Raw genomic sequence first — 14,988 nt, 5'->3', positions numbered from 1 at the left:
CGGGGGATCGAGCCCGAAACCCAGGCATGTGCCCTTGCCCGGAATCGAACCCGTGACTCATCAGTCCGCAGGCCGGTGCTGCATCCACTGAGCCAAACCGGCTAGGGCTCCAAGATTTGTCTTTATAATCACCTTCCTTTATGAGGAATTATTACCCCCATTTTATAGGGAAGGAAACTGAGGCGCAGAGCGGTATGGTAGTGTTCCCAGGCTTTCACCGCTCTACTGCCTGCTGGGAGCCTGTGCCCTCAGCACCAGGTGCAGCGGTTCTCTCTGTAATTCTGTCAAACACTGACGATGAAGCAGCCAGTGCCCCTGGGCGCTCAGCACTGGGCCAACGAGCAGGGAGGGCTCTGGGCAGGGACCGTGACTCCCAATTTACAGAGGAGGAAGTTCACGATCAGAGAGAGGGAATCATTGGGCTGGTGAGTGTTGAGCTGGGATTGGGGCCAGAGCCATCTGATACCGCCTCCCGGCTGGCATGGGGCAGAGGAGGGGACCGGGCCAAGACTCGGTGCCTAAAATACAACACAGGTGTGCGTTATAATGGGGGGCGCACAGCCTGGGGACTGAGGCACCAATGCAGATCGATGTTGGGGACTCGCTCGTGTGCCTGGAGTCAGGGCAGGCTGGCGGCACGGTTGTGGAGAGCCTGGCTTTGACTTTAATCCGACGGGTACGAATCTCTGCCACTTCTGAGTTAGACTGGTATGGGACCCTGACCGCCTGAGCCTCAGTGTCCTCATCTGTAAAATGGGGCTGATCGTATTAGTACCTCCCTCATGTGGTGTGAGGACCCGGGCGTCATGGTTTGTCCAGGGCTCTGACCGTGGGTGGCACGCCCGGATGTCCCGTAAGCTTTGCTTCTCTTACTCATCTTGGTGATCTTGGGGAAATCTCTGGTGTAGAGCTTGGCCAAGACTTTCTGTAGGCCAGATAGCAAATGTTTTTCTCTTTGTAAACCACTTAGGGTCTCTGACACATGTTCTTTTTTTCTAAAATATATTTTATTGATTTTTTACAGAGAGGAAGGGAGAGGGATAGAGAGTTAGAAACATCGATGAGAGAGAAACATCGATCAGCTGCCTCCTGCACACCCCCTACTGGGGATGTGCCCGCAACCAAGGTACATGCCCTTGACCGGAATCGAACCTGGGACCTTTCAATCTGTAGGCCAATGCTCTATCCACTGAGCCAAACCGGTTAGGGCTCTGACACATATTCTTTAAAATTTTTTAAAAATGTAGAAACTGCCGAAACCGGTTTGGCTCAGTGGATAGAGCCTCGGCCTGCGGACTGAAGGGTCCCAGGTTCGATTCCCGTCAAGGGCATGTACCTTGGTTGTGGGCACATCCCTAGTAGGAGATGTGCAGGAGGCAGCTGATCGATGTTTCTCTCTCATCGATGTTTCTAACTCTCTATCTCTCTCCCTTCCTCTCTGTAAAAAATCAATAAAATATATTTTTTTAAAAAAATGTAGAAACCACCTGGTTGAGCGTTTCCCCTGGTTGAGCGTTGACCTATGAACCAGGAGGTCACAGTTCGATTCCTGGTCAGGGCACATGCCCGGCTTGCGGGCTCCATCCCCAGTGTGGGGTGTGCAAGAGGCAGCCAATCCATGATTCTCTCTCATCGTTGATATTTCTCTCTCTCACTCCCTCTCTTTTCCTCTCTGAACTCAATACAAATATATATATATATTTTAATGTAGAAACCATTCTTAGCTCTTAGATCTATAAAAATGGGCCACGGGCCATAGCTTTTTCCTAGAGCGCTGTCAGTCCAATAGAAATACCATGAGTCATACGCATCCTTGAAACTTTCTTGGATCCACATTTTTAAACAGTTAAAAGATGGGTGAGATTAGCCCCAGGAATGTCTTTCCTTTAACCCAGCATATCTAAAATAGCATTTCAGCATGTAATTAATATAGAAAAACTTGGTGTTTTACGTGCATGGTGTGTGTTTTTTTTTTTTTTGTTTGTTTTTATACCAAATCTTCGAAGTCCAGTGAGTATTTGACAGTCACAGAACATTCAGATCAGCTGCATTTCGATTGCTCAAGAGCCACATGTGGGAAGGAAGGGCCTGCTGAGCTGGAGAGTTCGGATCGGCCCCCTCTCTGCTCCATCTTCCCCATCTGTGATATGGGTGTGATCATATCCCCGCTCAGTACTTGGGGATGTTGAAGATTTAGCAGGATGTCAACTCTGAGCACATAAGAGTTTGTCGGATGGAGGAAAGTGTGGGGAGGATGGGCCAGCCAGCGGGCGGAGTCCGTGCCGAGCCCTGTGCTGACGGAAAGCATGGCATGCTTGAGACGTGCGGGGATACGAGGGGTCGAGCCTTGGCCAGTGAGCACCAAGTCTGGAAACAATGGGAGGATCTGCTCTGGGTGGCCCAGCCTCTGCGAGGGCTCCTGGTCTGCAAGGAGGTGGCTGTGGAGGTGTCCAGGTCCGGTGACCGTCTGTCCACTGCGGGACTTCTATGACAGGCACTCCCCATGTTAATGGACCCTGCGGGCTCAATGCGTCTATAGCTTACTCACATCCTGCGGCCTGCTGCTCTCCTCTCAGCTTGTCACAGTTCAAAATCCCAGAAGAGAATCTGATTGGTCGAGCTCAGCATTTGGGGTCGGTGGGTGGGCCAACTTCCCCAGTAAGTGGAAGTGGGCGTTGGCATGAGGAGAGGCAGGAAGGACATGGCTGTGGGACTCACTGGCACTGTGAGGAGCTGGCAGGGACGTTTGCCAAGTGACTGGGTCCAATGACGGGGTGGGGGGAGATGGTGGGGATCCTGGGAGAAAAGGGGTTTGGGGGAAGACACCAAGTCCAATTGGAAAGCGGTGAGCCCAGGGATTTAGTCCAGCTAGAGAATCAGCTGACTCCTTAGAGAAAGCAGGTAGGCAGTGGGGGGAGGCAGGGGTGGGGTGGTTTTCCCTGGCTCGGAGCGGGTGGGGGGAGCACTGATGGATTTCTCAACGGCTTCTGAGAACTAGAACAGGGCACATCCTACTCACATTGAGAGAGAAAAGCACCCCTGGTGGGGGACCCTGCATATGCAAAAGCGTATAGCTCAAAAGCGTGGGGCTTGCTCTGGCCAGTGTGGCTCAATGGGCTGGGCATCGTTCTATGCACCGAAAGGCTGCCAGTTCGATTCCTTGTCAGGGCACGTGCCCCGGTGGCGTGCTCGATCCCCAGGAGTGGGCGTTAGGGAGGCAGCTGATCGATGTTTCTCTCCCTCTCCCTTCCTTTCTCTCTAAAAAAGCTGGGGGCTTGTCTGCTGAGCTTTGAGGGGTCTGCATGGCCTGCTGCGCAGGGGCAGGAAAGGGGAGAGGAAACGGGGGCAAAGTCTCTCCGTGCCAGCCTGCGGAGGGTTTTGGAACAGGGTAGGTTGTAAATGGACTTTTTCAGTCCTTGGGCCTCTGGCCTGGCTCCTCGAGGAGCCAGAAGGGAGGACTGAGAACCGTGGTTTCCTGGAGGAAAGCACGTCAGGCGGGGACGCCTGCGTCCCCGTCTCATCCGGCCTCGCTCTTGTGCGAGACTCAGGGAGGAGCCTTCTGGACCGCGTTTTCATCAGGTTCTGGAAACGCCTTCTTTGTTGATCTGATTGATCGGAGGGGTCATGAGAAATCGTGGGTGTGAGAGCCGTTGACCCAAAACCAGGAGCAGATAACCAACACCTGGCACGCAGCCCTCGGCGTGGCCGCTGCTGCCAGGGGCAGGCATTATTCATTGATCCCCGCACTCCCTCCCACTGAGCCCCGTGCTCAGGGCAGCCGTGACCAATCGATTGGGGTTATCATCCGGATGCTGCTGTGACCACTTGACTGTGGAGTCTGTGAATGCAGGGACGGCTCCTCCTTCATCTCTGGGTTATCATAATGCACAATGCACGTGTCCCCCCATGTTCTTAATTTTTAAATATATTTTATTGATTGTTTACAGAGAGGAAGGGAGAGGGATAGAGAGTTAGAAACATCCATGAGAGAGAAACTTCCATCAGCTGCCTCCTGCACACCCCCCACTGGGGATGTGCCCGCAACCAAGGTACATGCCCTTGGCTGGAATCGAACCCGGGACCCTTCAGTCCGCAGGCCGACGTTCTATCCACTGAGCCACACCGGTCAGGGCTGTGTTCTTAGTCTTTCCGTATCTGTACCGTCAGTTGCTCCCTGCGAGAGCCACAGCGGTCACACACTTCCCTGGCAGCCCTGGTCATCACTCTGTCCCCTCAGGGAAAGGGACAGGGTCCTCCCAAGACTCATTTCTGCGTCACTTCTTCCAGGAAGCATTCCTGGATTCAGATCGAGTTGAGGGTCCTTTCTCTGGGCTCCCGGGGCATCCGCCGTTAACACATTCACTACCGGTGCTGCTACTTTCCGTGTGCCTGCGTCGGGCTCCCCTGCTGCCCGCCTCGCTCCCCAGGATCAGGTGCTGGGGCTCACGCACATCCGTGGGTTCCATTGCCTAGCCGGGCACACGAGGCTCGGTGTGTGGGAGAGGGTCCGAGGGCACGCGGGCAGTGGGGAGGGGTGGGCCTCTCCTCTCCCTGGGTCCTGCCCTGTGTGGATAGGCTGATGGAGAAAACAGTCTCAGGTCCCCTGTCACCTGTCTGTTCTTGGCACAAGCCACAGCCTCGCCCCGCTTCCTGTATTGGCTTGTCTGTCTCGTTACCCCGGTAACGAAGACCCCATGTCAAGGCTTTGTCCATCTCAGGGCCAGACGCCGCCGTGTCTGGAAAAGGGTGGGTGGTAGGTGCTTGCGTTTTGTCACTGCCTCTTGCGGGAGGCGTGCGCCATCAGACCGTGGAGCTATAATGACTGAAGCCTCGTAGCCCAGGGATGAAGGGCCGGGTTGCGAGCGTTGGATGAGCCGCGGGAGGGCAGGGCCAGACCCCAGCTGCCTCCAGGCTCAGCGAGGTCCCCAGGGCTCAGACCCTCACGAGACCCAAAGATAATCTGTCATCAGATGTTTGTGGGTCCTTGCTGGCCACGGTGCCTTTCCTCGAAGTGGGTACAGAGGGAGGTCAGAGGGCCAGGCACTGGGGGGCAGGGCGCAGGCACGGGTGCTGACCCCGCCGGCCTCGCTCTGCCCCCTCCTCAGCTGGCGCTGCAGACGGGCCGAGAGCCCCCGCCCATCTGGCGCGTCCAGAAGGCCCTGCTGCAGAAGTTCACCCCGGAGATCAAGGACGGGCAGCGGCAGTTCTGCGCCACCAGCAACGTAAGCCTGTGGGGGGCAGCGCGGACCGGCCCCGCCGCCGGGGTGTCCGGCCCAGGGCGGTGGGAGCTCGGGTGTCGGGGCTGCCCTGATGAGGGGTGAAGGAGTTCCTCTTGTGCCTCTTTCCCTCCGTAGTATTTGGGGTATTTTGGGGACGCAAAAAACCGGTACCAGCGCCTTTATGTGAAGTTTCTGGAAAACGTCAACAAGAAGGATTATGTGAGGGTCTGTGCTCGGAAACCCTGGCACCGGCCCCCAGCGCCTGTCAGGTAGGTACCCTGGGGCCTTGGGGACAGGAGGCGGGCACGGCCAGAAGGCTAGGGGACCGGACATGTGACAGAGGAAATTGTCAGGAGGAGGGGACAGAACAGAGCCGGACAGAGACCCAGAGAGAGATCAAGGGTCCAGGGCAGGGGACAGGCCCAGAGAGAGAGATGGAGGGTCCAGGGCAGGGGACAGGCCCCCCTCAGGAGACCACCTCAGCAAAAGGGAAGGAGGTCTGTGCTTAGAGCTGTGGGCTGGGCAGGGGGATCCTAAGAGGAGAACTTGGGTACCTTGGGGGCTGCTGACTGTTCCCTCCCATGTTCCCTCCCAGGCGCTCGGGGCAGGCCAAGGGCCCGGCCTCTGCCGGGGGCAGCTCCGCCCCCGCCCCCAAGGCCCCGGGGCCGCCTCCTAAGCCTGAGACCCCTGACAAGATGACAGCTGAGAAGCCCCCAGAGCAGCCACCCGAGACGGTGGGGCCCGAGCCCCCGGCCCCTGAGAAGGCGTCCCCACCTCGGCCTGTGGAGAAGGAGAAGGAGAAGGAGAAAGAGAAGGAGAAGGAGAAAGAGAAAGAGAAGGAGAAGGAGAAAGAGAAGGAGAAGGAGCGGGTGACCCGTGGGGAGCGGCTGCTGCGAGGGGAGCGAGGCGCAGGCGGGCGGCAGACTCGGCCGGAGCGGAGCCTCACCGGACAGCCCGCCACCTCCCGGCTGCCCAAGACCCGGCCCACCAAGGTGAAGGCCGAGCCGCCCCCCAAGAAGAGGAAGAAGTGGCTGAAGGAGGTGGCGGGCAACGCCTCGGCGGGCGGGGGCCCAGCGGGCAGCTCCTCGGACTCAGAGTCATCCCCTGGAGCACCCAGCGAGGACGGTGAGGCCCTGGGCAGCCAGGAGGCTTGGGGAGGTGGGGGGTGCAGGGGGGACCCCGGGCCTTCAGAAGGAGGCGCGGGCGAGGGCTGTCCAGAGGGTCCAGGTAGCGTGAGCAAGACTGTCACAATAATAAGGAAATTAAAAATGCTAGCAGGAGCCTGGCCAGTGTCGCTCAGTGGTTGAACATCAACCTATGAACCAGGAGGTCAGGGTTCGATTCCCAGTCAGGGCACATGCCCAGGTTGCAGCTCGATCCCCAGGGTGGGCGTGCAGGAGGCAGCTGATGGATGATTCTCTGTCATCATTGATGTTTCTATCTCTCTCTCTCTCCCTCTCCCTTCTTCTCTGAAATCAATACAAATATATTATACTTAAAAACAACAACAACAACAAACTCACCTCTTTAAAAAAATAATAATAACAGATGAAGCACCTAGGAGGGTGTTTGCCTATTGCAGGTACCAGATGTGAGCTCCGTTGCTTAGCGTGATGTCTGATTTATGATGGCAGTCACAGCAGCGTTACATGTACATACATGTATAGCAGTCAGGTGCTTACCAGGCGGTAGGCACCATTGTGAGCATTTTAAGTCATTTTTATCTCGACCTAAACCCTGTGAGGTAGGTGCTGTAGTTATCCTTGGTTTTCCAGATGAGGAAACTGAGGCCCTGGGAGGTGACCTGACTTGCTCAAGGTCGCACAATTTCAGGTAGAGTGCAGGGGTCGCGGTTTCGTTGTTAGTTTTTCATTTGCTGATTCATTTTTCTTTATTCTTTTTTTTTAAATATATTTTTTATTGATTTTTTACAGAGAGGAAGGGAGAGAGATAGAGAGTTAGAAACATCGATGAGAGAGAAACATCGATCAGCTGCCTCCTGCACACCCCCTACTGGGTATGTGCCCGCAACCAAGGTACATGCCCTTGACTGGAATCGAACCTGGGACCCTTGAGTCCACAGGCCGACGCTCTATCCACTGAGCCAAACCAGTTACGGCCATTTTTCTTTATTCTTAATTTGTAATTTTTTTTTTTACTTATTGATTGATTTGAGAGAGAGAGAGAGGGAGAGGGAGAGGAAGGGAAAGAGAGGCAGAGAGAAACATCAGTTGGTTGCTCCACTTATTCATGCGTTCATTGGTTGCTTCTTGCATGTGCCCTGACTGGGGATCGAACTTGCAACCTCGGCCTATCGGGACGATGCTCTAACTAACTGAGCTACCTGGCCAGGGGCAGGGTAGCTGTTCTAAAAGAGACTAAACATACAGCTACTCAAATGAGAGCTGGACTTGTCTTTCCATCAGAGCCCTGATACAGGTGGGGGGGTCGTGGAGAATCAGAGGCTCTTCTCCAGGTTGTCTAGGGTCCCCCACTTTTCTCTCCTTCTGCTGTTCTGCTGTCCCCCAGCATGCTGCCTTTAAAAAAATTATTATTTTTTTAAATTGATTTCAGAGAGGGAGAGAGAGATAGAAACACCAATGATGAGAGAGGATCATTGATGGGCTGCCTCCTGCACGCCCCACACTGGAGATTGAGCTCACAACCCGGACATATGCCCTGACCGGTAATTGAACTGTGGCCTCCGGGTTCATAGGTCGATGCTCAACCGTTGAACCACACTGGCTGGGCCCATAGCCCTGCCAGTAGGAGTGGAGAATGGCTTCACTTTTAAGTGACAGATTTGAGTGGGCGTGGCCCACATCCTGTTCCTCATATCCCATTGGCCAGAGCCAGTCACATGGCCAAAGCTAGCTGCAAGGGAGTCTGGTCTCTTTGACTGGTCCAGCTGTGCTGAATCGAGCCTGGTAGAAGCATTTAAAGCTGGGACTATAGCAAGGGAGGCGGTTTCCCAAAGGCCTCGACTTGCAGGTCTTTTTCTTCCCTGGCCCTCAGTTGTTCTTTTTTTTCTCAAACAAGTTTATGCATCTAAGTCACATACCACCTGGCTCACCTATTTAAAAACATATAATTCACTGGCTTTAGTCTAGTCATAGAGTTATTCACCTGGGTAATCAATGTTAGAACATTGACATCATCCAAGAGGAGAACCCTGCACCCTGTGGGTGTCACTCCCCTTCCCTCCCTCCAGCCCCAATGTCCTATCTCCGTAGGTTTGCGTATTCTGGACATTTCCGATAAGTGGGGTCATACAATGCGCGGCCTTCTGTGTCTGGCTTCTGTTGTTGAGCATAATATTTGTGAGGTTCACCCATGTACTGGTGCTTCATCCCTTTTCCTGGCTGAATAATATTCCATTGTCTGGACCTACCACGCTTTATTTATCCAAGTACCAACTGGTTGGGTTGTTTCCACTGTTTGGTGGACGCTGCTCTGAACATACACGGGCAGCCCTGAATTTTCGGAGCCTGGGAAGTGGGCACTGAACTCTGTACTCGCAGGAGGAACGGTTTCCCATCTAAGGGTCGGTATCCATCTCTGGGTCCGGCCCCCCTCGCCCCATTCAACCGGGACTCCCTCCAGGGGAAGGACTGGGTACCTTGAAGGCTTTGCCCAGCGCAGGAGGCCTCAACACCAACCCTCCTGCTTGTCCGCGACCGGCCAACCTCTATGAACTGGAAGCAGATGCTCTCTCCTCTCTTGTATACCCAGTGAAAGTTCTAGAACGGCGGTTCTCAACCTGTGGGTCGCAGCACCTTTGGGGGTCGAACGACCCTTTCACAGGGGCCGCCTAAATACATCCTGCAGATCAGGTATTTACATGACGATTCATAACAGTAGCAACATTACAGTGATGACGTAGCAACGCAAATAATGTTATGGTTGGGGGTCACCACATGAGGAACTGTATTAAAGGGTCGCGGCATGAGGAAGGTTGAGAACCGCCGTTCTGGAGAGAGGCTGCGGTGCCGTCTTCTCTCCTCTTCCTTTCATCCGCTCCCATCCAGCTCCCTCAGCCTCTTTCTGCAGGTGCTTGTGAAGCACCTACTATGTGCCACAACGGCGGTCCCAGCTGTGAACAGAACAGACAAAAACATGTGTCCTCGTGGGAGCTCAGAGTCCAGCGGGCGGGGGAGGCGATCAGATAACGATGTTACGTAATAGAATACAAAGCAATATGAAAAGCCATCGGTGTGAGGCGGGGGCGGGGGGAGGGTGAACGGCCGGCCGTGGAGAAAAATAAATCCGGGAAAGAGGATCCAGGCGGCCTCCGGGGTGATATTTTGGGGGAAGGGAGAGAGTTGGGGAGGCTCCTGGCAGTGACACTGGAGCAGAGAGCTGAACGCAGCGGAGTCATGTGACTTTCGAGGGAGAGAACATTCCAGGCTGGGCGTGTCAGGGGATCAGGAAGGAGGCCAGTGGCCGCAGCAAGCAGGAGAGGGTGACAAGTGAGGGCGGAGGAGGAACAGGTCCAGATCTGGGAGGGACAAGGGGCCTGGGGCTTGGGGGTCGCAATGGCGGGATTGGGCCCTGAGCGACACAGGAGACAGGGGTGGGTTTGGGCTGAGGCCCGAGGGCGTCTGACGCCCACTGCCAAGGGGTCACGCCAGACCCTTGAAACAGCTGTCGCCAGGGACCCTCGATCTGCATGAATCAAGTGGACATGTCTCCGGCTTCTTCCTTCCCGGGTCCTCCTCTCAGCCCTCCTGCTTGTCTTCTCTCCCCGACGCTCTTCCTCCGTGTCCTGTCCTTGGCCTTGTTGCTTCTCATTCTCTCATTTGGCAGCTCCCACAGGTTCCCGGAGCCTCAGGGTCGTCTCTTCCCCGTGGCCACCCTCCAGGCCTCCTACAAGCCCTCCTCCCTCCCCGCCCACTGAGTTCCCTCCTTGTCCTGGATTCCCTATCTCAGGGACAGTCCCCTCGGCCACCCGGCCACCCGGCCACCAGGCCAGACCCTCGGGCACCACGACATCTGAGAAGCCCCCAGTCCTACCCCTCGCCCACTGCCCCATCCCCCTCTGCTCTTTCCCAAGGCCCCACCCCCACGCCCATGGCCATAGCCTGGCCCTCCCGCCCTGCTCCCGCCTCATCCTTTCTTACCTGGTTCGTTGCCCTGACCTCTGGTCTCAGGCCCCCAGTTGGTCCCCCATGTGGCCTCAGAGGGGTCTTTTTTTATATATATATATATATATTTTTTATTTTTTTATTTTTTATTGATTTCAGAGAAGAAGGGAGAGGGAGAGAGAGATAGAAACATCCATGATGCGAGAGACTCATGGATCGGCTGCCTCTTGCACACCCCTTACTGGGGATCGAGCCCACAACCGGGCATGTGCCCTTGACCGGAATCGAACTTGGGACCCTTCAGTCGGAAGACCGACGCTTTATCCGCTGAGCCAAACCAGCTAGGCCTCAGAGGGGTCTTGCTCCACCTTCTCACCCCTCCCCTGCTCACAGCCCTCCCGTGGCTTCCTAGAACCCACCGGGAAAAGCCCTTGCCCTCGGCACCTCTCACTGGGGGCCCGGCCTTGTCTGGCTTCCACTGATAAGGTGCTGTCCGCTCCTATCTCCTCCCTCCATCTCGCCCTTTGTGATCTGATCTCTGACTTGATTCACCGGTTTAGAAACCAACTGAACTGCTTCTTTAGACCTTGCGGAAGCTGCATCGAACTAGTCAGACGTGAAGTTTACCGGCCTGGAATGCCGTTTCCTCATATTCTTTCCCGTCACTGGTTCCTGGCAGCCCGCCCGCCCCGTGGGCTTGGGCCTCCCTGAGAGCAGGGATTTCCCTCCTGGTCCCTGGTGCTCAGAACACTGTCTGCCCCTCGGGTAGCGTCAGAGCAAGTTGGAATCATGACCTCGTATCCCATGTGTGTCGTCGTCCCCCCCCCCCCCCCCCCCCCCCCCCAGAGCGGGCGGTTCCTGGGCGTCTGCTGAAGACCCGGGCGATGCGGGAGATGTACCGGAGCTACGTGGAGATGCTGGTGAGCACCGCGCTGGACCCGGACATGATCCAGGCCCTGGAGGACACGCATGGTGAGCTGAGGCCTGGAGGGGGGAGCTGGGGAGCCCCCCTTTGCCCCCCACGCATGGTGGGGCTGTGACTCTTCTGACGCGCCCTCCTCCTCATCTTGCAGACGAGCTGTACCTCCCGCCCATGCGGAAGATCGACGGCCTCCTGAATGAGCACAAGAAGAAAGTCCTGAAGCGGCTGTCGCTGAGCCCGGCCCTGCAGGTGCGTGGGAGGCCTGGGCAGGAGGTGTCTGGGCCCTGAGGTCGGGCGTGGAGGGCACGTGCACCTGTGGGCCAGTGCCGTGGTCCCCAGGACATCTGGAGGGAGAGTCGGGCTTGGCCAGGAGAAAAGTTGAGAGCAGGGGTTCTGAAGGTCTGGGATGGACGGCTGGGAAGGCCCAACAGAGTGCAGTTGTGGAATGCAAGTTTTGGGACAAAAGGTAAACTGAGGCCTGCACAAAGGGCTCGTTGACATAATACGGACTTGTTGACAGAGAATCTCAGGCTTCAGTATATATTTTTTAAAATATATTTTTATTGCCCTGATAGGTTTGGTTCGGTGGATAGAGCGTCGGGCTGCGGACTGAAAGGTCCCAGGTTCGATTCCGGTCAGGGGCATGTACCTTGGTTGCAGGCGCATCCCCAGTGGGGGCTGTGCAGGAGGCAGCTGATCGATGTTTCTCTCTCACCGATGTTTCTGACTCTCTGTCCCTCTCCCATCCTCTCTGTAAAAAATCAATAAAATATATTTAAAAATATGTATATATATATTTTTGTTGATTTCAGAGAGGAAGGGAGAGAGAGAGAGACACATCAAAGGTGAGAGCGAATCATTGATCAGCTGCCTCCTGCATGTCTCACACTGGGGACCAAGCCTGCAACCCTGGCATTACCCCGACCAGGAATCGAACCGTGGTCTCCTGGTTCATAGGTCGACACAACCCCTGAGCCATGCTGGCCGGCCCATCTACGTGATTTCCCTCTGGAATGGCTCGGGTTCTGGGGTGCTGACTATCAGGGTGGCTCCTGGAATTCTGGGATAGAATATAAACCCTGAGATTCTGATGGAGAAGTTAGTGTCATGCTGAGAATCTTGGGGTAGAATGTTAGGCTGACTCGGATTCCTGGGATGGAATGTTAATCGACCCTGAAAATTCTGGGGGGATGTATGTCTAGTTCAGAGACTTCTAGGGTGGGTTTTAGGCTGGCTTTGGAAATTCTTGGTGGGATGTTAGTTTGCATCAGAAAGTAGGGCCTGAAATGTTAGCCTGGTTCTAGAGCCCTGGCTGGGATGTTAGGAGCATTCTGGAGAATCCTGGGATTGCCTGTTCATCTGGCTCTGAGAAGTCTGGGTAGGATCTCATGCTAGGGTTAAGAATTCCATTATTTAGCCCTAGCCCATTTGGCTCAGTGGATAGAGCAATGGCCCTCGGACTGAAGGGTCCCGGGCACATACCTTGGTTGCAGGTTCCCAACCCTGGTCAGGGCACATGCAGGAGGCAACCAATCGATGTGTCTCTCTCTGTCTCTCCCCCTCCCTTCCACTCTCTAAAAATCAATGGAAAAATATCCTCGGGTGAGAATTAACAAAAATAAAATAAATAAAAATCAGATCTTTAAAAAAGAATTCCATTATTTTTAAGAAAGGAGCCCTGGTTGGATAGCTCAGTAGGTTAGAGCCTCACCCTGATACACCAAGGTTTAAGGTTCAATCCCTGGTCAGGGCACGTACAAGAATCAACCTATGAGTGCATAAATAAGTGGAACAACAAATCGATGTTTCTCTCTCCCCCTCCCTCCTTTCCTCTTATCTAAAATCACTTTAAAAAATTATTTTAAACAAGACAAGCCATTGTAGAATATAGGCATACCTCATCTTATTGTGATGCACAGATATTGCATTTTTTTACGAATCGAAGGTAAGACCCTCCACCAGCAAAAAGCTTACAACTTGCAAAGGCTCAGATGATGGTTAACATTTTTTTTTTTTTTTGCAATAAAGTATTTTTAAATGAAGACGTACATTTTTTTAAAAATATATTTTATTGATTTTTTACAGAGAGAAAGGGAGAGAGATAGAGAGCTAGAAACATCGATGAGAGAGAAACATCGATCAGCTGCCTCCTGCACACTCCCCACAGGGGATGTGCCCACAACCAAGGTACATGCCCTTAACTGGAATCGAACCTGGGACCCTTCAGTCCACAGGCCGACGCTCTATCCACTGAGCCAAACCGTTTTCGGCGACATGTACATTTTTTAGACAGAATGTTATTGCACATGTAATATTCTACAGTATACACCTGGAAACCAAAAATTGTATGGCTTGCTTTATGGCGATGCCCGCTTTATGGCGATGCCGGCCGTATTGCGGCATCTGCTTTACGGCATTGTCCGCCTTATTGCGGCATCTGCTTTACGGCATTGTCCGGCTTATTGCTGTGTCTCTTTACGGCAATTGCGGCGCCTGCTTTAGGGCGATGCCCGCCTTATTGCGGTGTCTCTTTAAGACTGTACCCGCTTTATTGCTGTGCCTGTGTTAGGGCGATGTCTGCTTTATTGCAGCGTTTGCTTTAGGGCGATGCCCGCCTTATTGCGGTCAGTGGTCTGCAGTGGAGCCCGGTGTCGCCAGCGCACGCCTGTCTTAGGACCGGTCTGAGGGTTAAGGATGGAATGTCATCCTGGCTTTAGAACTCTGGGATGGACTGTTCCCTGGCGCCAGGGGTTCGGGACTTCAGGTTGACTCCGAGAATTTGGAGTAGGATGTCGGGGCAGCTCTGAGAGTCCCGGGTGGAAGGAGGTGACGGAGAATCCTGGGCCGGGAACAGAGCACAGACAGGCCACCGGGCAGGCGGAGGCTCCTTGGTCCGCTGAAGAAAGCGAGACGCCCAGTCCTCTCTCGGGAGGCATCGGGCGACCTGGGGAGCCTGGGAACTGGGTGGTGGGTTTGGGGTGTGCGGGTCCAGAGGGGTGTCCCACTGACCCCTCCCCCTCCCTCCCACAGGACGCCCTGCACACGTTCCCGCAGCTGCAGGTGGAGCAGAGCGGGGAGGGCTCCCCCGAGGACGGGGCCGTGCGGCTGCGGCCGGCCGGGGAGCCCTACAACCGCAAGACGCTCAGCAAGCTCAAGAGGAGCGTGGTCCGGGCCCAGGTGGGGCCGGGGAGGGCGGGCAGGGCCGGGGAGAGGGGCTGCCCGGTGCTGGGCGGGTGCTGAGGCTTCTCCCCCCGACCCCTATCTGCCCAGGAGTTCAAGGTGGAGCTGGACAAGTCGGGATACTACACGCTCTACCACTCACTCCACCACTACAAGTACCACACCTTCCTGCGCTGCCGGGACCAGGTGAGCGCCCGCAGCGCCTGGGGATCCACCCCTATTGGGCTCTGCCATGGATCCGGGGGCCTGGTCCCCAGCCCTCCTCCCTCAGACCCAGGGGTCCAGGCCCCCAGCCCCTCCTCCCTCGGACCCAGGGGTCCAGGCCCCCAGCCCCTCCTCCCTCGGACCCAGGGGTCCAGGCCCCCAGCCCCTCCTCCCTCAGACCCAGGGGTCCAGGCCCCCAGCCCTCCTCCCTCAGACCCAGGGGTCCAGGCCCCCAGCCCCTCCTCCCTCAGACCCAGAAGTCCAGGCCCCCAGCCCCTCCTCCCTCGGACCCAGAAGTCCAGGCCCCCAGCCCCTCCTCCCTCAGACCCAGGGGTCCAGGCCCCCAGGATCCCCTCCTCCCTCAGACCCAGGAGTCCAG

At 55.5% G+C, this 14,988-nt stretch overlaps 1 protein-coding gene across 3 annotated transcripts in view; it reads left to right on the top strand.

Moving 5' to 3' along the window:
* PRR12 (proline rich 12) overlaps positions 1 to 14,988 on the top strand; it is a 30,537-nt gene that overhangs the window by 14,341 nt on the left and 1,208 nt on the right. For 2 of the 3 annotated variants that reach the window (XM_070402359.1, XM_070402358.1), the window contains exons 7-13: positions 5,106 to 5,222; positions 5,355 to 5,488; positions 5,815 to 6,344; positions 11,150 to 11,275; positions 11,377 to 11,474; positions 14,256 to 14,402; positions 14,496 to 14,591. In XM_070402359.1, coding sequence (XP_070258460.1) covers positions 5,106 to 5,222; positions 5,355 to 5,488; positions 5,815 to 6,344; positions 11,150 to 11,275; positions 11,377 to 11,474; positions 14,256 to 14,402; positions 14,496 to 14,591 — 1,248 coding nt within the window. Of the gene's footprint in view, positions 1 to 5,105; positions 5,223 to 5,354; positions 5,489 to 5,814; positions 6,345 to 11,149; positions 11,276 to 11,376; positions 11,475 to 11,800; positions 11,991 to 14,255; positions 14,403 to 14,495; positions 14,592 to 14,988 lie in introns of those variants that run through there. The other variant, XM_070402360.1, reaches the window with a different exon arrangement.

Source organism: Myotis yumanensis, unplaced genomic scaffold (genome assembly GCF_028538775.1).
Source record: "Myotis yumanensis isolate MYYU_CA2020_CCGP unplaced genomic scaffold, mMyoYum1.0.hap1 SCAF_23, whole genome shotgun sequence".
In the NCBI taxonomy this organism is placed as follows: Eukaryota; Metazoa; Chordata; class Mammalia; order Chiroptera; family Vespertilionidae; genus Myotis; species Myotis yumanensis.
Note: the sequence above shows the minus strand (reverse complement) of the source record. Positions and strands in the feature narration are given on the sequence as shown.